General features: G+C 42.5%; 1 protein-coding gene across 1 annotated transcript in view; it reads right to left on the reverse strand.

The window, feature by feature from the left end:
- LOC144799722 (hydroperoxide isomerase ALOXE3-like) overlaps positions 1-23,461 on the reverse strand; it is a 446,013-nt gene that overhangs the window by 192,515 nt on the left and 230,037 nt on the right. Inside the window, exon 10 of the mRNA XM_078671234.1 lies at positions 9,228-9,397. Within this exon, the coding sequence (XP_078527360.1) occupies positions 9,228-9,397 (170 nt within the window). The remainder of the gene's footprint in view (positions 1-9,227; positions 9,398-23,461) is intronic.

Raw genomic sequence — 23,461 nt, forward strand, 5'->3', positions numbered from 1 at the left:
TAGGGGTGTTGCACTGTATGGAGCTGAAATGTGGGGTCACCGTCCATCTGGATGTATAGCAAAAATTGAGAATTCCTTTGCCAGGCAGCTACTGGGCCTTCACTTAAACTCCCCGCTTACACTGCTTTGTATGGACCTTGGGATCAGACTAACTGTAGACCCCTCATATTTTGGCGACATCTGTGGAGCACCCCAGAATTGACAATATACAGGGATGAGTTGATTAAGGTGTTGAGTTTACAGGGTGCAAGCAAATTACCATGGTTGGCTTTCATTAAGGACACTTCTCTGACTGTGGGAAGGAGCAGTTTGTGCCACAATGCAGAAGAAATCTGTTCTACAATATCTAGGAAGGACCTGATAGGGAGCTCCAGGGAGCTTAAACTTGCCCGGCTTCAAGGGAGCTCTATGTCTGGCCCACCGACTACAGTGTTTTTAGAAATAAAATATCAGTACAGACTCGGCCTGGCCTGGATGATATCCAGCCGGCCCTTGCTAAGAAGGTATACCTGCAGTTCAGGTATGGAGTACTCCAGTTGTGTGACTTTACAAGAAATGGATGGGTTCATCAAATTCGGGATTTCCGGCCTGTACCAATGCAGCCGAGATGGAATATCATGTAATTTATTTGGTCCAGGTTACAAGAAGGCGAGAAATCGATGGCTATTACAGCTATGTAGAAACCTGTGAACCAAGTACTACACTGAGGAATTTAGGATAATGAAATATGACACCCACATGCACATTGTGTTTTCAATATCACGTTATTTTTTCTCTATGTGGTGCGTATGAAGAGCTATCCTAAAGATGAGCCCATAGGTTTTGTCTGATCACTTTATCATATTTTATTAATTGGGCCTGGTATATTTTTAACCTGTATGAAAGTATTTTATGATTCTCATATAAGTATTTCTTAATTCTACTATGTTGTATACCTGTTTTTTTTGTACCTTTCTGTCAATTTTTTTAATGTGATCATGTGACGGCATTAATGTTAGCAACATGAACCCTGGTTCATGTAAAATTGTCAAGGCCTTTATAGTGCTCATGTATTGCACACGCATTTTATTGGAACTTGTACTTATAGGTCAATCCCAGGACCTTGGAGGTTGGCATATTAGATCGTAGAGTGTTTATGTAATACCAATGTAATGCACGAACACATTTTTGAGTAACTCTGCCCCTTCTTCAGAGAAATGATAGTCTTGATCTTAAAAAACCAAAACTCAATCAATTGAAATGTATTGTATTTTTATCTGTGCTTTTATGGTCATATCGACCAAAATAAAGATTTCTTGAATGAATAGATGAATCTGACAGAAAAGGTGTCATACCAAACGCTGTTTTAATGCATCAGACAGGCAACCCTAAATTGTGTATGTTAGTTCACTGGTAATTAATGTAATTATTCCACAGGAGCTGATATCATCACATTATTTCAGGTCAAAGACCAGCCTTACTGCAGAATTTTGCAATTGCTGAAGACAATTTGCCACTTTTGTGGGAGTCCTTAAGACACTGAATTTCTATAATCCAGTGTAGACTGGTTGAATAAGTTTGTTACTATAACTTTATGGAGAAATGAAAATATGAACAGATCCACTGAGTTGTTTCCCCTGAAATAAAGAAGATTATGTTGAAGATGAAATCTGCAAATCGAGCAGTAAATTGTCATCTAATATGACACCAAGATTACAGGCAGTTTTCCCAGGGGTAGGAAACTGGCCTCTTGTGTGTGGCCAAAGAGTTGGTTCACACATATTTGTCTAATTGGCATTTATAATATTTCTATCTTGCAAGAATTACATTTAAAAAATGTTATCGCTCATTCAGTATTGGGAAAAGGGTAGCACAAGGGGGCATGTTGGAGATATTCCAAAGTGTACTGGACGGAGAAATGGCAAATAATGTGCATGCCGTCTACGTAAAAGTAGGTCTTGGTTCCCAATTTCTGAAGAAAAGACAATGGACTTAAATATGAATTTAAAAGAAAAGAGGATAGAATAGATCACTGTGCTACTCTTCGGAGCAAAGGTTTATAATCCACTAACTGAATTGACAGAGTTCTGATACACACAAATAAAATAATCCATTAGCTGACAGTCCCCCTGGTTTCTAGAACTCTAAAACTTTGAAGAAGACTAGTGTGATCAATGGTGTTGAGAGCAGCGGAATGGTCCAAAAGAATAAAAATCAACCTGGCTGACATCCTCTACGTGTTGTGATTTGTGACTCAAGCCAAACTGCATTTAATAGTAACCTCAGAGCTGAGCTTAAGGAGTAGAATGCTGTCCAGAAGAGGGGAATTACAACCCAGTGACCTGTGAATTCAGGAAGTTGAGCAGAGATGTTCAAGAAAGCTGGTTACCTCTGTCTCTGTCAATCAATCAAAAGTCAAAAGTAACTCTATTTTTTCTAAATTCGACCATAAAAGTGCATAAAAAATTTGCATTCATCAATCAAGAAAAATGATTAAAATACGGCAACATTATATCAGTCAGTCAGTTAAAAAAACTTTATTTGATTCAAATGAATCATAAAAGTTTTCAGAAAGAGCATACATTCATTTAAAATACATAAACTACATAAAATGCAGTGCACAGAAGTTGATTCTGGATTAAACAGGTTCAAATAAAATAATTCACAGTTCATTACATTTCCTAATTAAAAATACAGTTTTAATAAAGCTAAGCACAGAGCTGCAGATAATGACAGTAGATAGCGACCTCAGATTATTAAAACCCTCATTATAAGAACACGGACGAATATCCCTTAGGATACACTTAATAAAACGGGCCCTTGGATCTTTATAACGTGTGCAAAAAAGCATGAGGTGCATTGTGCTCTCCTTGGCTCCATTATTATATGGACAGGGGGTCAATCTCTCACATCATCCCCCCTGTTTTGGGAAAGCCACAAGAAAATGCAATGTGCTTTGACGAAGTCTGGTCATTAGGAAGCGTGAGTGGACCTGGGTAGTGAATGACAGATCAAATTGTTGCTGATTTAAAAGTGCACGATCCACTTTATTACCATCCTTTTTTTACAAACTTAAAAAGGTATAATAAGCATTTTTAATAACCATCTTCACTTTAAGTTGAATAGATTTTGGATTTTTGTAAAGATCTTGCAGGCTCATCTTACAAAAGGTTTATTTCACATAACGAAGCCATGGAATCGCCATTGCGTTCTCAAGATTCATACAGTCCCTTAGATTGCCTCTTGAGAATAATAAGGCTTTTGAGGACTAGATTTTCCCCCATAAAAGCAAGGAGGCAATATGACAAAATGAGGTAGGAGAACTACCTAGGATAAGTAAGAGATGTTTTCTAATGTTTGAATCTGTGCACTTTTGTAATATCCCCATACTCCTGCCCCAATGGTGCCAACATTATATGATAAAATCAATAAAAAGGTTGAATGCAAGTTACTACACTTAAAATGGTAGAAACGCAAATAAATCATAAACAATACACAATTAAAAACAAAATAGTCATGTTGCAATTGAGTCAAAAAATTTGAACTACAAAGCCAAGACAACACATGTTTGCTTGGCTAAGATCCATAAAAATGGTGATATGGGAGCAGTAGCTACAACAGAGTGCATTGGAGTTGGATCTACCTGCACCAACAAAGCACTGATTAAACATACGAGATATCGTTTCAACAATAATGTGTATCCATGTATCCATGGTAACAGTACAAACTAAGCTCAGTCCCCTTAAAATGATAATGTAAAACTAGCAGCTAGGATAGCGGTGGAATGCATACTGAGAAGCAATGCATGGCCAGAGCAATGCATGCTTACCTACAACCCCTTGTGATAAAAATAGTAATCCCAAACAAAGTGAATAAAGTGCATACTTTGTAACAACAAAAAGCCAGCTCAAAACCCATGTCGAGGGCCTTTCGCAGTCTCAATGATGAGGCTAGGAAGCAAACAACAACATAAGCTATATGAACATCCAGAAGTAACTGAAGATGCATGAGAGCTGGCTCGTCATGAACAGATGGTCAATCAGGAAACAAGATCAAAACCACAAAAAACATAAAATGCACAAGGTCCTGGGCAGCAAAATTATCACATTTGCAGGGCCTCAACTGTTCATTCCACATACTGGGATTAGAAAAAGCCACCAGCTGGTGAAATTTATTAAATCGGAATCCAGTGAGAGGAAACCGATAATGACCATTATACACAATAAGTAAGTAGGGTTCAACAGCTGGCCTTGTTAAAATCTATGCTTATTCTCAGACCAAGATTTCAAGTTCTATACCCTCTCTTGCAGCTTTTCTCCAAGTCAGGAAGTTGTTCTGTGTCATGATATTGTGAGAGTCAAGCAAATATGCTCTACCAAGCTTGTCAAAGGTATTCTGCATATATGCCAGCCATTTAATTAACCTCCAACCATGAAGCTGAATACAATCCGTTAGTATCTCCCTATTAAAATAATTCTCAGGCCTCAATTAAATAGTAAGCTATCTGATCAAGGGAGCAGGGTAATGAGATCCGACAGGTAATGCAGCCACAACTCCTCATGAACCATAAAAGCAGTAGTAGATTCTGGGACTTCCAAAAAACCTCTACAGAACCCATTCTCCTCTACTTGAAGCTTCTTTGTGTCTATATATCCGAACACATTGCTGCTATGTGTGGCTACCAAGACCGATTTGGCCTGGTAGAGTAAATGCATCCAGTCATGCACTAGCAATTCTGGAGGAAAAAGAATAAACTGCCTCAATTAGAACTTTTCAACAGTGCCCAGGTAGATGAAGAATCACAAATCACACCTAAATATGTGAAGATCTGAACCCTTGCCAACTTGTAGCCCTTAACATGAAAGCCCATTAGGGCCAAAAACCATCACCTGAGATTTCCTATGGTTTGTAGAAAGGTCAAGACAATTCATACACATAACAAATCCATCGCGCAGTGTCTGAATGCCCATTGCAGTTCTCGTCAGCAACACAGAGTCGTCCGCATATAGCAATGTGGTAAATCTGGCGAGTACCTGCCAGTGGACAGTCCATCCTGCTTATCTAGCAGCCTAGCACCCAGGTCATTTACATGCAGTGTGAGCAGAAATCAGGCCAGTATACATCCCTTTCCTAGCCTGATCTTTAGGTGACAAAAGCTGGTACATGACCAATCTACATTACACCACACAACTGCCTCCATGTCCCTGTGCAAATCACTGAGGAAATAAACAATGTCTTTATCCTTCACCATATCCCGCTGCTTAGGCCACACCTTGGATCTGTTCACCCTTTCAAAGGCAGAGGACAGATCCATGAATGCAATAAACAGTGACCCTGATCTTGCAACAGTGTATTTGCTAATTAACAGAAAAAGATTTAAGCATTGGTCACATGTGCCTAACCCCGGGTAAAACCTAAACTGTAAATCCGACAAATTGGACCCGTCCTCTGTCCATGACATTGCCCTCTCAAAATGGCCCTACCTATCACCTTGACTACTGAGTCTTTCAAGGAAATGGTCCTGTATTAGCTGGGCAGATCTCTTGAGCCATTTTTAAACACAGTGTTGATAATGGATAGGGCCCAGAAATGTGGAAGACTTGTATGTTCTGCCAAATTCAACATGCAGGTTAAAAAGAGAGCCCAAAGTTCAAGCGACAACTTACACAAATCTGCGGGAATCCCATCAGGACCAGGGGCCTTATTACCATTGATAGGCAGTTAACGGGAGAACTCATGACAGACACCAACAAGGGATTACTAATAATCTCAAAATGTTTAATCAACTTTTCTGGAAAGATATGTGAAGAAGTATTTGTCCCACATTGTCATTAAATTAACAGCCACCCAGAACTTGCCACTGTCAGCACTCTGTGAGTCCTCCGTGAGATCAGCCCAGGCTTCGTCTTTGAGTGCTGTCTTCCTCAGATCTATAGCCTTCTAATATGAAGAACATCTGCTGCAAATAATACAAGCATCTTTAGACTGAGTTTTAAGCGCAGACATTAGTGGTTTATGTGCTTTTGAGCAGGCTTTATTGACCCAATGAGAATTGCTACTTTCAACCGGTTTGTGAGGAAGTTTGAGCTTAGATTTAATTTCTGCCCCAGTCTTTGAATAAGCGATCAGGAAAGATCCATCATCACAAGTCCCCCAGACAAAAGTCAAATTCATCCTGCTTAGCTTTCATGAGGCATTTCAAAAAGTCCTCTGGGACGACCTTCTTACCATCTTAATCTCCTACACTGATCAGTCACTATGCTGTTCAGATAGACACACTGGGACACTTCCTCCACAAAAATAATCATTGATGGTGTTTTCCTCCTCCTGTGTGTGCTGCAGGCAGGAAGCAGCACACATAGAAAGAGCAATAAACAAGCAGAAATAAAGGTGTTTCTCTTTGTTAAGCCACTTTAACACCTCCCCTGGGGAGGCATAGGAATCCAACGCATTCCCAGGTTCATGAAAACTTGTTAATCAGGGAATATGTCAGGATCCATGAGTGTTGCATGGGAACACTCACAGCAATACCCATTGAAAGCCCCTTTCATGTATTACTTTGCTTGAAAGGGGCCATGTTTACATGGCCATGAAAAGCCACTCAGGTTGGCTTTGTTTGGCCTTGACAATATGGTGAAGCATAGTGCGCCACCGGCGCATCAAAAACAGTGACACTCCAACGGTGCAAGTGGCTGGTAAATATGCCCCTCTGTGTGCAGGGGCTCATGCTAACAGATCATTAACATTAACACACATACAGTAATGATCACTAAAACCAGAAACGTTGATACAAAAGAAATCTAAAAAGCTCCACAAAGGAACTGAAATTAAAATATAGTCTATTATGCAGTGTAAACTTTGTCCAATAAAAGTGGGGGCAAAACTACTGTCACATTTTGGAACATTCTGGTCATAAAACAAGCCACGTTAAATTCTGCTAAGATATTATTCAAAAGAGCACCCGCTTGACTCTGTTCCAAGTGCAAAGAATCTCCACTATACTTTTGATCACATGAAGGAATGTGAGCAAGGACAAAATATTTAAATCTCTGGCTAAAATAAGACCAGCTATCATATTGCAACAAGTGTCAATGTTCAGCATGTGTTCCCTACAGTAGAAGACTGGGTTGCAGTAGGTAGGACCGGTGGATGCATTATGAAGATTCAACAGGACAAAACCACCAACCACGGGGGATGTAAAAAATTGCTTGGAAATTGGCTGAGTTTGTTGCCATATATTTAATCTTACAATTTATAGAGAGAAATATTAGGGTCAAATAGGGTGTCCCCTATTTGAGGGCACAGCAGTATTAAAATAATATTTAAAGCCTTTCAAATAGAAAGAACCCTCTACATGCCACATCTCCTGCAGACAAACTATGGCAAACGATCTGATAAACACCAAATAATCAGGTTAATTTCTTTTATCATTTGATGGTGCCATATTTCAGAAAACTAGCGTAAGGGGGGTCGTGATAGCATATCCACTAGAAAATAGGCTGTCTCAAATATCAGTGTTAGTACAGGGAACCTCCCCTGCTGTAATAGGATTTGCGCTGTTCGAGCTCCAGCTCTATGTTCCCAGAAGCAGGAGCCCCAGGGCACATCCCCCTACTGGTAACCCTCACAGGTTGACCACCAAGAGTGTCCCCATTACTATAACAGACACCAGGGCCATTGACCTAAACACTGGGGCATTTCTCCTCTGGATCAGTGTGAACTTCAGTCTACATGGCCCCTTGTTCTGATATATGAGCTAACATCCTTCTTACCCAGGACCCTGGACTCTCCCCAGAGGGTTGCTTCTCGTGGATGGGACCACTGAGTCATTCAAAAGCATCTGCCCCCAAAACCTCAAATATATTAGAGGTATGTATAACAAAGTCAATGACCCTGGCTGGCCTCAGATCCCCATAACAGGTAGTTCTACTGCTGACACTGATCCACGGTTGAGTTTGAACCACCAGAGGATGATGAAAATATCCAAGAGGAAGAGCCTGGATAGTAGAAGTATGACAAGGCTGCCAAACTAGGTGTAGAATCATTGAGAAAGCTCCTTGGTTTATCAATCATTTAGCCCGTTTTGACCTTCTCTTTAGCTGCATCGAGTTAGGTTTTCCACCTCTCTATGCTATCTGGAAACTACGTTGCCACCTCTTAGATTCCATTCGACAGCCTAATGCACTCTGGGAGCTGTATTTTGTATTCACTGACAATGCAACAACTGGATTAATACACTTGGGTACATATTAGACAAAGTGCTCTGGCAGCACAACAGGCAATTGCATCCGCTTTGTGTGCCCACAGGGCACTTTACTTTTACAGAAGGGGATGTAAATGATTATGCAGCCCCTCACATAATAGTGATAGCCCCTGCAAATGAAGGAATCTCTTTGCTGCGTTCATAATATGGTGCAGACGCAATGGTAAAGAAGCAGTCAAGAGGTGCAATGAAAGTATGCCACAAAAAGGTGTCGCACTGACAGTGCCACCCTGATGGCAAACCTCTGGAGGGGGTGATAGAGGGGCCCAGGAAACTCCCTGACATCTTCCTGCAGGTGGGTACAGTCAATCACTAAACCCCCCTTCAAGGGGATTTCTCACCCCTCTTGAAAGTGCAGGCAGGTTGCTGCCTACTCTGTAGTACACAGAGCAACTTTAAAACAGCTCCTTATTTCACTTGAATGCTCTACCTCCATGGCAGGCGCCCTTCATGGCTGCCCTGTGGGCAGTGCATTCAGCATAATGGTGCGCATTTTCCCTGTTTGCATGCCCGCACCCTTTGAAAGGTGCCCAGCAGTGCAAACAAGGAAATCTGCGCTCCGTGCCTAATACAGCAATTTATGTCAATGGTCTGTAAAATTAATTCCCAGGATATAACATCACAATAAAATGGAGGGTGGTGACAACTATGCTGAGGGCTTTCTGGGACCTTGCTAGGTCCAGACCATTCTCAAAACTTGCTCCAAGATATGCAAGGCTTTTTTCAAGGTTTCTCTGACTCTCTTCCATGCTGCCAAGGTTCAAAACGTTTTTAAAAGGAATGTTCGAATTTCGTTTTCCTCCACTTCTGTTGTGCCTCATTTAAATTTTGGCATCAACCTATGAGTTGTAAATATTATTTTTCATTCGCAAAGATATATTGACCTGTTCACATTTCCAGGTGGATCAAAGCGTTCTATAAAATCAACAAAGAAATATTACCAATCATTAGAATCAACCCACCATCGTCAATCAAATCATCTCACCTTTCGATGGCTGACCAGATCTTCAACCCATCATCTCTGTAGTAGAATTTAGGCAACGACTCAACCCCACGGGATTTGAGATCATCAGCAATGCAAATAGAAGTGTAGGTCACAGACTTCATGTGTTTTGTAATCAGCTCAGCAAGACCTGCTACCCCAATCGCCGTGTTCTGTGGATAAAAATTGCAATTTCTGGTGAGGCCCATTTTATAGACTGCTCCTGTTTTACTCATAGATTAAAGTCTACAAAAAGTGATGGATCAAATTCTTGACTTATTCTCAGCCTCCGGAAATTACTCGGGCCACATTGATTCCTAATACATTATTATATTGCACACCCTGACACCTCAGTTTGGACCAAGGTATATGCAACTCAGTATTGACCCTGTTCTAATGAGAAAAGTCTAGCTCGATCTGCCAAGCCAGGTCCTCCCTGAACCGTAACCCAAGCAACCCAGGACTCATTTCACCCTTGTTATGGACTCATCAGCTGTGTTTAGCTTGGTTTCAGTGAAACAGTGTGCACAGGACCCACATATGGGCCTACCCATCCCACTTAGTATACACTCAGGTATACAAAAAGTGATGGTTGTAATGCTTGAATGAATTACAGCCACTGGAAATTACTTTGGCCTGCATCCCAATCCATCATCATTTAGCCACCATGCCACCTCAATTTGGGCCCAGCTATATGCAAGTCACTCTTGACCTGGGCACAGTCGTTCCACTTAGGACTGTGGTTGTGCTGTCTTCACCAATGCTTGTTTAGATGTGTACTGCTGTGTTTACTTACAAAGGATAGAATGTAGAACTTGCTATGATGCTAAGGCTGCTGATCTATCATAACACCTTGGACAGTTGACTCTGAACCTGATGTTAGATGTACATGGATGGGGTGCTCTTAATAAAGAACCTACTTGGGTAATCTACGGCCTTCTGGATTTTGCTTTATTACACTGGCGAGGAACAGAAGTAAATAACACCCCAACATTTCTTTCATTAATTATTTTTGGATCTTCTTTGGGGGTATGTGAGAAATTACTGGATTTGGAAGATAATGGAGCAAAACAAAAGGAATTTGAAATGTGTTGTAAAAAAACTAGATCTTCCACATCTCCCAAACCTTACTACCATACTTGAATGCTACAATTTTGGTATGAGGGAACAGAAACCCAATGAGAGTGTGGAAGAGTATGTAACTAGCCTCAGATAAGTAGTCTCTGCCTGTAATTTTGGGTCCACCTTGGCAGAAAGAATTAGGGCTCAATTCATGCTGAGGTGCTACAGTGACAAAGTACGACATGAATTGTGATAAAGGATGACCCACCGCTACATGAATTTGTGTCCATAGCTTAGTGTGTTGAGCACAAAATTTGCTTGTGTAAATGAGCGGGAGAAGGGGAAGACAACTAGTGCTAGCAAAACTTAGGTATAGGAAGAAAACTCTATGGTTAAGGATGAAAGCAAATAAAGGTAGTCTCAGGACATTGATCCAAATTTAAATCTGGGATGTGTTACAGATGTCGAGACATGGGAAACACAGGACATTTTGCTTCCTTCAGAAAATGTCCTGCAATTAATGTGGTATGCAAAAACTGTAACAAGAAGGGACATTTTGTGAAGTGTTGTCAATCATCCAAGGTTACCTCACATTAATCAGTTAAATGTGTGGATGATTGCATGCTGTCCGTCTTTACTGAAGGAAGTTCAAAGAAACATACCAAGGAGATCAAGTTGAAATTAAGAATCTAAATGAGGAGAGATTATTTGAGTCTGGGGATTGGCTCACGTTAAACTCAAATCAAGTGTTTAAGAATGAGTTGGCTAGCATAATTGTTCTAAAGGATCCAGATGTAGTACTAGGAGCTGATGGGGGTGAAACCATAGGTCTTAGGGGATATTGTGAGTCTGAGATTAGGTTCAGGGCTAATGCTGTAAGGGGGAAGATTTATGTACCAGTTAAGGGAGGGGGTGTTTTAAGTTGGCAGCATCTGAGTAAGCTAGGGGTAATTCATGAGCCCAACTCCCCTACACCTATGATGCTTAAGGAGGAGTACATCAAGGGATTGCGGTTATCCAGTGCGCAAGAGTTGATGGTCTGAGAAAATGAAGATTCTGTGTGTTTCCGTGACGCTTTCCATGAAATGTTCAGGGATAGAATGGGATACCTGAAAGAATATGTGCATTAAATTAGGCTAAAGCAAAGTGCTAAGGTGCATCCCATTGCTGTCACCATGAGGGACACAGTGAAGTTTGAGACCCGAGGTTTGGAGTTCTGGACTTTTTGGTTCCGTCCAGAGGTGTCAGGGACAACACCCGAAGACCCCGGAGTTCAACCTGTCTTGGTGCACAAACAAACAGAAACACGGGCTTCTCGATGGTGGCGTCAAAGACCAAAGGTTTATTACTGCAGGGACACAGAAGTCACAGAAACTGCACACGGGCAGTGTCTAGGAGCCTGTTCAATTTGTACAAAGAGGGTTGTTCCTTATATACTAAATATTCTGCTCGGGGCAAATTCTTTACATGTTACCACAGTTCTAAACATTCGTGTCTTAAACAATAAATATTTGGCGTTGCACAGGAATCGTCAACAGTATCTGATGTCAAAACATTACGAATGAGGGGTTCCCACTAGTCCATCATAATCCTATGTCAATTCTTCATTCAAGACCCGGACCGCCTCATCGTAAATTTCGTTACCTCCCCCTAATAAAGGCCCAGAAGGAAAGGAGCAGAGCCAGGTGTGGAAGATGGAAAGACAGGATAAGAGATGTTTGTGGGTCGTAAATGGGCACGGTTACCAGCTTCGGCCGCCTAATCATGATCAGGCCAACGAACACAAGAACCAGTATAGCAGGACTGGCCTCAGGCTGGGGAGGCAGCTCTTGCCGAGTCATGCTGCCACGGCGTCGCTGGCCTAAGGTGCACGTGTCACTCGCAAGGTGAATCGCCGGCTAAAGCCTACGTGTCCTTAAATGAAAAGAGGTCATTGTGTGTCCATTGACTATGTGAGGGCAAGGAATACAAAATGGCTTCCGTGTTCTAAGATGGATGCCATGGGTAGAACAGAAATGTGTTTGTAACTGGAGTGCTCTTGCTTGTAGCATAGCGAAAACACCAGGATATACTAAATGGATCATTTGCGGTTCACTGATACCAAAATTATGTATTTACGACAATGTTACAAACACGAGTAAAATCGTCACGGAACCTCAGACCCTCCTTTTGCCCTTACAGAGGCAATTATTCAGTCTATATCAGAGTCAGAGTCTAATTCTATGCTCATTAGGTCAGTGACATGTTGTTGTATCATCATCCTGTCTCGTGCCTTTTCTCCTAATGCAGGTGGTTTTCTGAAACAGGTTGCAGCACAGAGACTACACAGAGCGGGACCACATTGGATAATAAGACAGCACGAGAACAGAAATACTAGGATGACACCAATGACCATCAGAACCTTCCATCCCCACGCTGATACCAGAGTCCAAAACCACTCCATGAAGGACCAGTTTCCCTTATCTACGTGTATAGAGTCGGAAATCTTGTGTAGCTTAGAGATTGCTTCATAGACTGTTGGAGCATTATTTGGAATAAAGACACAGCAGCTCGATTGGATCATTCTGCATACCCCACCTCGATCTGCAAGTATTACGTCTAGAACCATACGGTTCTGCAACGTCATGAGACGATCCGCCTGAAGCTCAGCTGTTAAGTTACTAAGGGCACCAGCAGTTTCTGTAATAGTAGATTCAACTACCCGTGTTAGTTGACGTAGATTTCTACTATTGGCCATAGGCCCCCAAAACGGAAGGAAACCTTTGAAAAAGTCTCCAGCTTCTTGACCAGCGGTATCTTCCTTGCTGAAGACACCTCTTGCTACTCTGGTCTTGTGATAATCTGAAGAAGCAGTGTATGTCGGAGGTAACAATCGAGCAATATAACATGAACCTGAGAAGTCAGCAGGCAGCCATGTATAAGCTCTGTCCTGACAGATGAAGTAGGTACCCCTAGCAGTCAGAAAGGCAGGGGAGGAGTTAGACGGAAATACGTAAGTCTCAACGCACTCACTCCTCCCTAGCTGAGCTCTCGGATTTCTCCCATTTCCTTGCAAACAGACTTGACCTCGGTGAGGCACGACCCAAACTGAAGTGGAGCTTTTACGCTTGCTTTCTCCCAAACTAAGGCGATACTCTGTAGAGTTCCAACTCAAATACACCCGTAATTCATCTCTAGGGTAAGATGGAGTATTATTGACGTCTTTAATCATATCAATAATTCCCTGGACTAAAGCTTTGTTGGCTGAGTTGTATTTAGTGGACCGTGGTGGACGCGGAGGATAGGTCTCAAGGGCATATGAAAAAATGGTCTGAAAGGCCTGAAATGATCCATTGTAGCTAAAAGGCAAGACTAAATAGGGAATGCCTTTATCCATAGTGTGAGGTATCAAGCCGCACACCCAGCAGTCTGTAGTATTAACTACCAGTTGGTGTTGATGCAAGAGCTGTACAAATGTATTGTTAATAAATTCTGAGCGTCGAGCTTGTTCGTGTTCAGGAAATGAGTAAAAAGAATGCATAGAAGAAACCGTAGAAGTAGTAGGATCAAGGGGAGGTACTGTAGTTACTGGCATAAAAATCAAATGTACACCAAAGATGATTCCACCCACCAACGTTATCAAAACGATTAAAAACGTAACTGCACATTGCATTAGAAAGCATTTGCTGTGAAGTATTCGGTACAGTCTATTTCTGCGAACATAAATTACATTTTCTCGTTGCAGCTCAGGAAGCTCCATCTTCTACGACCGTTCGCGACCACTGATGATGTGTACGTAGATGAAAATGCCTCTATCAGCCCTGGGAGTTCCCAGAACTAACAGAAAGATCGACCTTGCGTCTGACCCCCGCAGATTCAACTAGGCACACAGCCACGACCCTACGGCTACCCAGACGGCAAGGCAATTTTAAGACAAAAAGAAACAATACAAAGTATTTAGCAAACTTCCTGGCTGGAGGCAATGTATAGAAAATTCAAATCTGAAAATAGGCAGTTTCCTGCTTTATTTGTCCATATTGCGAGAACGTAAGTTGTATCTCAGTTTTGCAGGAGCTGTCTGATCTGGAAACAATGTATTTTCAGCTGACGTTGCAATGTTCACGTTCGCAGATGGCAAATGTTCTTTTGGTGCAGATGACAAATGTTCAGGGTTCAAAAGAGCAGTTTCAGGAGGAGAGTCAGAATTTGGTGAATCCGTGATCAGTTCTGCATCGCTGAAAGGTATGAACCTGGGGATTTGTTCCGTTTCAGAGGCACCGATTCCTTTCTTTACCCAGTTGTCGTAAGGAAGTGGCAGAGGCACACGTTTGACGTGTGTCGTATGGATCCAGTTTTTCCTTCCGGCCACACGAATAGCAGTTCTCGTTGCTAGTAGGACTTGGAAAGGGCCAATGAATCTGGGCTGAAGATTTTTCGTTCTTGCAAAATTTCTGATGAACACCTGATCACCCGGTTTCAGCTGATGGCCTGGACTCTCCGGTGGCTTTGGCAATGCATCGAAAACCTGTTGGTGAATAAGACTCAATTTAGCAGTCAAGTCGAAAAGGTAATCAATTAACATTGGGTATTCCAGCTGCTTGAATTCTTTTGGTCTAGGTACCCCCCAAACATTTGCAGGACGACCGAAAACTATTTCATAAGGACTAAGCCCTACTCTAGAATGTACGGTGGCTCTTGTTGATAGCAAAGCCAACGGCAATGCGTCTGGCCAGGACAAACCCGTGGATGCTTGTATCTTAGCAAGTTTCAGTTTAAGGGTGCCATTGTAACCCTCGACTAAACCCGCGGACTGGGGATGATTCGCACTATGAAACTTTTGTCTAATCCCTAGGCCGGCACACACACTCTGCATAACTTTCCCTACGAACTCACTTCCGTTATCTGACCATACAATCCGTGGCATTCCGTATCTGGGGAAGTATTCTTTAAGAAGAATTTTGGCAGTGGATAAGGCAGTATTGTCCTTTAGCGGGTATGCTTCGATCCATCTGGAGAAAGCACAAACTACCACTAGGACGTATTTCAGGTTATTACAACGATCCATGTGAATGAAGTCTAGCTGGATCACTTCAAAGGGGCAGGAAGGAGGAGCGAAGTGACCTGCAGGTGTGGGGATTCCCTTGCCAGGATTATGCATCAAGCATACCATACAATTTCTCACCACTCTCTCTGCACACTTACTAATCCCATCATTCTTCCAGACCGGAGCCAACATCTTACAAATCCCTTTTGAACTGATGTGCGCTGTTCCATGTGCCATCGTCACTACTGCAAGCACATACGCATCAGGCAACATCCAACACTGTTGTTCTGACAAGTCAATCCAACACCCACTCGAGTCCAATTTACCCGTGCTCTCTCTCCATGCAAGCTTTTCCTCCTCAGTCGCCTCTTTCTGAATTTCCTTCACGCTTTCCACTGTGTCTTCACACATTCCAGACTCAGAAATCCATCTTGCAGACGTTGCAACATACATTCTACTCATCATATTTCTAGCTGTCTGTTTTGCAGTCTCATCAGCAAAAGCATTCCCACGACCAACATCATCCGTGATTGCTTTATGAGCACTGCATTTCACAATCGCAACTTCAGTCGGCAAGGTTAGAGATTCCAACAAGTCATTAACTAGCTGGCCATGTTGAATCTTAGTCCCATGGGACGTAATGAAACCTCTCTCTTTCCACAAACGGCCAAAACTATGGGCCACGCCGAACGCGTACTGACTATCTGTGAACACATTCACTCTCTTTCCCTTAGCTAAAACGCACGCTCTTGTTAGCGCGATCAATTCTGCAGCCTGGGCAGAATTCTGACTCACTCTTGCAGTCTCCACAATCGTACTCAAGGTCGTTACTGCATAAGCAGCAGTCACATCACCATTCTCCAATTTGAAGCAAGACCCATCAACATACAGCGTGCCATCTGGATCTGATAACGGAGTGTTTTTTAGATCAATTCGTCCTTTTGTTTCTTCCTCAGTTTTGAAATAACAGTCGTGTGGTTCGGAATCACTCGACTCTTGGCTAGTCGGCAACAATGTTGCTGGATTCAATACATTGCATCTTTTGATCTGAATATGACTAGCTAACAGTGTCAGTTCATAACCTGATAATCTAGCACTGGTAAGGTGTTGCGTCTTGGTTCGGTTCATGAGTGTATCCACAGCATGAGGAACCATAACCACTAGCATGTTGTTCATTACTAAACCAGCAGATTGTCGAATGGAAGCTGCAGCTGCGGCTGTAGCTCTCAAGCAACTAGGCAACGCTCTAGCTACCGGATCTAATGTTGATGAAAAATACGCACAAGGGCGTTGTTTATCACCAAATTTCTGCGTCAAAACACTCAATGCACAACCTTCTCTCTCGTGGACATAGAGCGTGAATGGCTTACTGTAGTCGGGTGTACCCAATACAGGTGCTGAACACAGTGCATTTCGTAACTCAGAAAAACTCTGCTGACATTCAGCAGACCATGGTACCGGACTCGGAACACCTTTCCCAGTCAAGGCTACCAATGGTTTTGCTAAAAGAGAAAAATTTGGGATCCATTGCCTACAATATGAGGTAATACCTAAAAAGGCACGTACTTCTCTCTGCGTGCTAGGAACATTCATCTGTGTAATTGCTTTTATTCTCTCTGGGGTCAACTTCCTTCCCTCCTTTGACAAGAGATGACCTAGGTAGGTCACTTCTTGGCAGCAGTATTGCATTTTTGAAGGTGACACCTTGTGATTCAAATCTGACAAGTGATGCAATAAAGAAATCGTAGCTGTTTTGCAAGTTTCCTTGTCATCAGCAGCCACTAGAAGATCATCGACATATTGTATTAAAGCAGAACCAAGAGGAAGTACGAAGGAATCTAACTGGCTTTTTAATGCTTGACTGTAAATAGATGGGCTTTCACAATAGCCTTGTGGAGCGCGTTTAAACCTGAAGCTTCGTCCTCCTAGAGAGAAACCGAAGATATCTCTGCTTTCTTCTGCTATCGGAATGCTGAAAAAGGCATTTTTCAAGTCGACAACCGAAAACCATGCTGCTGTAGCAGGAATCAACGTTAACAATGCAGTAATGTCTGGTACCACAGGAAACTGTGGAATCACAATTTTATTAACCTCTCTGAGATCAATTACAAACCTATATACTGGAGGTTTTGTAGGGTCAGTTCGTTTCAAAATAGGCAGTACAGGACTATTACAGACATTACCTCTAGTTTCTTCTATAACGTCTTTCTCAATCAGATCATGCACTATCAGTAGGAGCGCACGCTCACCTTCACTAGAGATTCTGTATTGTGGAATTCGTGGAAGTTTGACATTTGCTTTCAAAGTTACTACATAGGGTGGAATTTCCAATAGACCTACATCATTAGGACCAGTCGCCCAAAGAGTATCAGGGAGTGAACGCAGCTCTGGTGGGAGCGCATCCATCGACAAGTACATCGGAGAGATTATTCTTTTACCCAACGTAAGCTGTACTCCTGCTGGAGAACAGTACAATGTCGCGTACAGGCGTTTTAACAAGTCTAAACCAAGCAGATTTTCGTTACAACCTGTCGTCAAAATCAGGGGTGCTTTTAATTGACAGGGTCCAACAGAAATAGACAAAGGACCAGAAACAGGGTTGTGAACAGGGGCGCCCGAAAAACCTACTGAAACGTTTGTTGAGCCAGACAAAGGTGCGCCAGGGAGTTTCGCATGTATGATAGAACTTTTTGCTGCACCAGTATCCAACAGAAACGGTTCGACTATACCTGATGTTGCTACTGCGACATAAGGCCCACTCTGATCTACTGGAACTGATACTACTCCCTCTCTTTGTCCATGGCTGTCCTAGTACTCACTTTGCTGACCTTCCTCACTAGCTTCATAATAGTCTTCAACATGATATTGTGGAGACTTATTCTGTTGGGCAGATTGTCCATTTCGCTGGTCGAAATAATTAGAAGGGCGATCACTCGTCTGCGGAGGCATAGCACCTCGTCCTCGACCTCTAGAATTTTGCATAGAACTACCACGACCTCTCTGAGCTGCCGCAGCATTATTTTGTGCCCGAACTGGACACTCATTTTTGTAATGACCTTCCACTTTGCAATAAGCACATTGATTCCATTGGTATTGTGGTCTTTGAAAATTATATTCCGTTCTTTGATATGACCCTTGCTGCATATTCGTCTGATTCGTGCGAGGCGGATAAGCTTGCTGTAAAAGTACTTTAGTTTTTAAATCTTTCGTCTTTTTATCTGATTTTTCTTTCTCTTCTTTATCCCTATTTTCATAGTACTGGGCAGTCGCAAGTATTTGCGCAGTCGTAGAGACAGCCCACGCACTTTCAGAATTCTTTAATTTACCACTAAGTTCTGGCAACAGATTGTGCACAAATTTATCAACAAATAATCTCTGGCCTCCTTCTGTGCTCATATCCTGACCACTATGATCCACGAAAGTCTCCTCGAATCTTGTGAAAAAGTCTGAGACGCTTTCGTCTTTCTTTTGTTTGCACGCGGACAATTTGTCCCAGTTAACGCGTAATGCTGGCATCAAGGTTTTCATTAACTCGATTATTCTACCAGGCAAATTAGCAATTAGGGGTTCTGGTTTGGAACCACCTATTTGTTGACCATCCGCTGCAATTATAGCTGCCCAGTCACCACCTAGGGCAACTGGATGATTCTCTTTACGAATTTTAGCCCAAATTGGTTGCGGTACTACATTACCAAATAGCAGATCTATGTCAGCAAGATTCAATACACAAGCGTCAACCGTTTGAGCCAACTCTTTGTAGTACCCTGCAGGATTTTTACGCGGATCTGGCAAGGCCTGTTTCACTGCTAATACTTCAGCTCGCTTCCATGGAATATGTATCCATACTCTCTGGAATTGTGCCGGAGCGGCTGCAATACCAAGGTTTACATTAGCTTGCACAGCTTCACGCCAAATTGGTGGAACCTCTCTCATTGGGTATTGACGATTTTGTTTCGTACTGCGTTTCCCTAACTCTCTTGGTGAACGAAGGGATGAGTCGGTTCTATAACTTAGAACTAGTTCCATCGCTTCTTTTATATTTTGTCCAACTATCATACCTGCAGCAAACTCTTTCTGAACATTAATTAATTCTTCTAGATTTGATTCAGGGTCATCCTCTTCCAATTCCTCACGTAGAAGGAAACACATTTCATCGAACACATATCGTTGTGTCGGTTCATTCCATTGCATAAATGTATCTAATACATCTCGTACATTATATCTTCCAACTTTTGAAACCCATCTAAGAGCAGTGGAATCTAATATTCCTCTTTCTTCAGTACTGGGAAGCTGACTACGCCTCTGTACAGAGTCAGAGGTAGGAGTCTTAATCAGAGTTTTATAGAAGGGAGATAGAATATTAGAGACAGAATCAGTGATTCTCCGACGAACAGAAAGCGGAGTCATAATATTAGCAGAAGCAGTAAATAGAGTAGCAGTTGGAACAGATAGATTAGGAGCAGTAGGAGTAGCAGGAAAAATAGCTTGTGAACTAGCAGGTGTGAGCGACACAGGCATAGGTAAAGAAGCCGGCAACCCTAGAAGAGGGGTTGTCGAAGGAACATTAATATTGACCACAGGAGGTACAGGAACTTGATTCAGGGGAGCGGGAACACCAGGTTGTCCAGCAACCGGTAATTGAACATTCGGTATAGGTGGAGCCGTAGCACCCTGTGCATACGGTGGGGGTGATCGTAACAAGTAAGACAACAGGGGATCCTTTTCAGGGTCCTCTACTATCTTAGCCGTACTCGATGGTAAAGCAGGATAGCACTTGTCTATCGTTAAATTACGCTCTCTATTGGCCACCTCCATCGCTTTTTCTGACTCGTTGAGTTGCAGCTGTCTAGCAGACTGTTCTAAAGTCAACTCTTGCTCTTTCTGTTCTTTCTTCAACTTTTTAATTTCTCTCTGTTTAGATTCTTTTCGCCAATAACGGAAAGAATCAAACATTGCCGGCCGGGCTTTCTTCTTAAACAACCTTCTTTCTAGATTATCGAGAACTTCAGGTTCAAAACTACCATGTAGTGGCCAACTAAGGACACCATCTTTCTCTGTGAAGCGGATCCATACCTCGTTATAAGAGATAGGGCCCACACCAAATTTGCAATATAGATCATAAAGGGGAGTTCCAATCGGAGGAACCAAACACGAGTCCTCCAACTGGGAATCACTGTTGCAACTAAAACAAGACAACATACAATTTTTCCGACTTACCATTTTATAATCCGGAACACAAAACAAACAAGACACAAACAGAAAAGATGCGCACTCGAACCAAGAACTTAGGCCTACCAGAACTGACAAATGTATCGATACCTGAACTGAACAGAATGATTATCGTAACCAGAATAACCAGTGATAATCTTACAGAACTGAACTGAACTGAGAACTAAAAGGATTATCCAAACAGGAGCAACCCTCACAAAATACTTAACTGAGGTACTGAAGACGTCACCAAGGAGAAACCCGTCACGTCTCGCCGTACTAAGGACTGCACCTCGGGTCCAAGACAGGGCGACGGTCAAGGCAACGGACCACTGCAGCCGTCTGAACGGGAACCCTCGTGGAAGAGAACGTCGGGGCCACTTTTGCGATATGCCGGGATCGATGAAGTGGGGCGCCTCCCTCTGAAATCTTCACACGAAGCTCCTCGAACTCTTCAGGCTTTTGGACCGGTACCGAATGACGTCGCCCTACGTTGGGCGCCAATTGGAGTTCTGGACTTTTTGGTTCCGTCCAGAGGTGTCAGGGACAACACCCGAAGACCCCGGAGTTCAACCTGTCTTGGTGCACAAACAAACAGAAACACGGGCTTCTCGATGGTGGCGTCAAAGACCAAAGGTTTATTACTGCAGGGACACAGAAGTCACAGAAACTGCACACGGGCAGTGTCTAGGAGCCTGTTCAATTTGTACAAAGAGGGTTGTTCCTTATATACTAAATATTCTGCTCGGGGCAAATTCTTTACATGTTACCACAGTTCTAAACATTCGTGTCTTAAACAATAAATATTTGGCGTTGCACAGGAATCGTCAACAGTATCTGATGTCAAAACATTACGAATGAGGGGTTCCCACTAGTCCATCATAATCCTATGTCAATTCTTCATTCAAGACCCGGACCGCCTCATCGTAAATTTCGTTACCTCCCCCTAATAAAGGCCCAGAAGGAAAGGAGCAGAGCCAGGTGTGGAAGATGGAAAGACAGGATAAGAGATGTTTGTGGGTCGTAAATGGGCACGGTTACCAGCTTCGGCCGCCTAATCATGATCAGGCCAACGAACACAAGAACCAGTATAGCAGGACTGGCCTCAGGCTGGGGAGGCAGCTCTTGCCGAGTCATGCTGCCACGGCGTTGCTGGCCTAAGGTGCACGTGTCACTCGCAAGGTGAATCGCCGGCTAAAGCCTACGTGTCCTTAAATGAAAAGAGGTCATTGTGTGTCCATTGACTATGTGAGGGCAAGGAATACAAAATGGCTTCCGTGTTCTAAGATGGATGCCATGGGTAGAACAGAAATGTGTTTGTAACTGGAGTGCTCTTGCTTGTAGCATAGCGAAAACACCAGGATATACTAAATGGATCATTTGCGGTTCACTGATACCAAAATTATGTATTTACGACAATGTTACAAACACGAGTAAAATCGTCACGGAACCTCAGGTTGTGTGAGGAGAGAGTGATCAAAGCTGTTGAAAGTTGAGAGTCCATTGCACCAATCATTGTTGTATGAAAACTCTCTGGTGAGATCTGCTTGTGTGTCGACTTGAGGACTCTCAACAAGTGTGTTATAAGCGATCACTTTCCTCTTCACAGCATAACCGAAATGAGTTTCTTGTGGCATGGTGCTATGTTTTTCACCTTATTAGACTTGACTGCGGCATGCCATCAGATCAGGTTACATCCAGACTCAAAGGATTACAGCACCTTCATAACATCTTAAGGCACAGATCATTTTATGTATTTCCCTTTCGGATTAGTGTCTGCTGCAGCAGTATTCCAACGTGTTATGTACCAATTGTTTGGCAGGATGGTGAGAGTCGAGTGCTGACAGGATGGCATACTTATTTGAAGAAATACGGAGAAGGTACATGACGAAAGGGTCAGGGATGTACTGGAGGTATTGAGAGAAAGTGGCCTCATACTTAAACTGAACAACTGAGGTACTCAAGTTACGCAGTTCAGACAAGAAATAGGACAACTTGATATTTTAGTGATGGTAGAATTCCATGCCAAGTTTCTTCGTAATTAGGCTTCCAAAACTCCAAATATGAGGAAGCTACTCAAGAGAGGTGTGGAGGAGCACGAGTGCCAGCAGGAAGTTTTGACATCAAAGAAGAATTAGCAAACGTTGATGGTCTGAAGAGTTTTAATTCTTCTGAGACATGTGTCATTATTACTGACAGCAGTATGAAAGGGCTGGATGTTGTTCTGATGTAAAGGAATGAGAACTTGAACCGAATACCTATATTTCCAAAGTGTTACGAGGTACAGAAGAAAAGTTCTTGATGATTGAGAGGGAAACTTTTAGTGTCTATTAGTCAGTCCAGAAATTCAAGAATTTTGTTTGAGGAAAGAAACTTGCTGTCTATTCTGATCACAAAATTTGGTTGAGGTTTTTACAAAAAAAGGTCTGGACTTTATTTTAATGAGGATTTGCAAGTGGGCAGTAGGTCTTCAAAGGTATACATGCAGTGTGCATTATGTTCCAGGACCACTGAACAAGGTTGCTGATTGTCTTGTGAGGCTCAGTACAGTGGTAGAAGAAGAAGGATGAAGATAAGGTTAAAGGTGTGTATCATGACAGGCGTGCGTGTGTCCCAGGAAGAATGGATAGGAGCTATTACTGGTGATGCAGTTCTTCAGGTTGTCAAGGAAGCTCTGTGTAAAGGTTGGAGTAATGAGGCGAAGAAAGATTCCATCCTGAGAGGTTTCTGGAAAATCAATTATGAGTTGTCAGGTGATGATGGCTTAGTTTTGAGAGGGTTAAGACTTGTACGGACTTAAGAGAGATAGTTGTGAATTTGGAACATGATGGACATCAAGGTATGAGAAAAACAAAGGCAAGGATTCATCTCAATTATTGGTAGCCAGGGATGGATCTTAAGATTGAGAGGATAATCAGGGAATGTCCAGACTGTCATAACAGTG

Source organism: Lissotriton helveticus, chromosome 12, assembly GCF_964261635.1.
Source record: "Lissotriton helveticus chromosome 12, aLisHel1.1, whole genome shotgun sequence".
Taxonomy (NCBI): domain Eukaryota; kingdom Metazoa; phylum Chordata; class Amphibia; order Caudata; family Salamandridae; genus Lissotriton; species Lissotriton helveticus.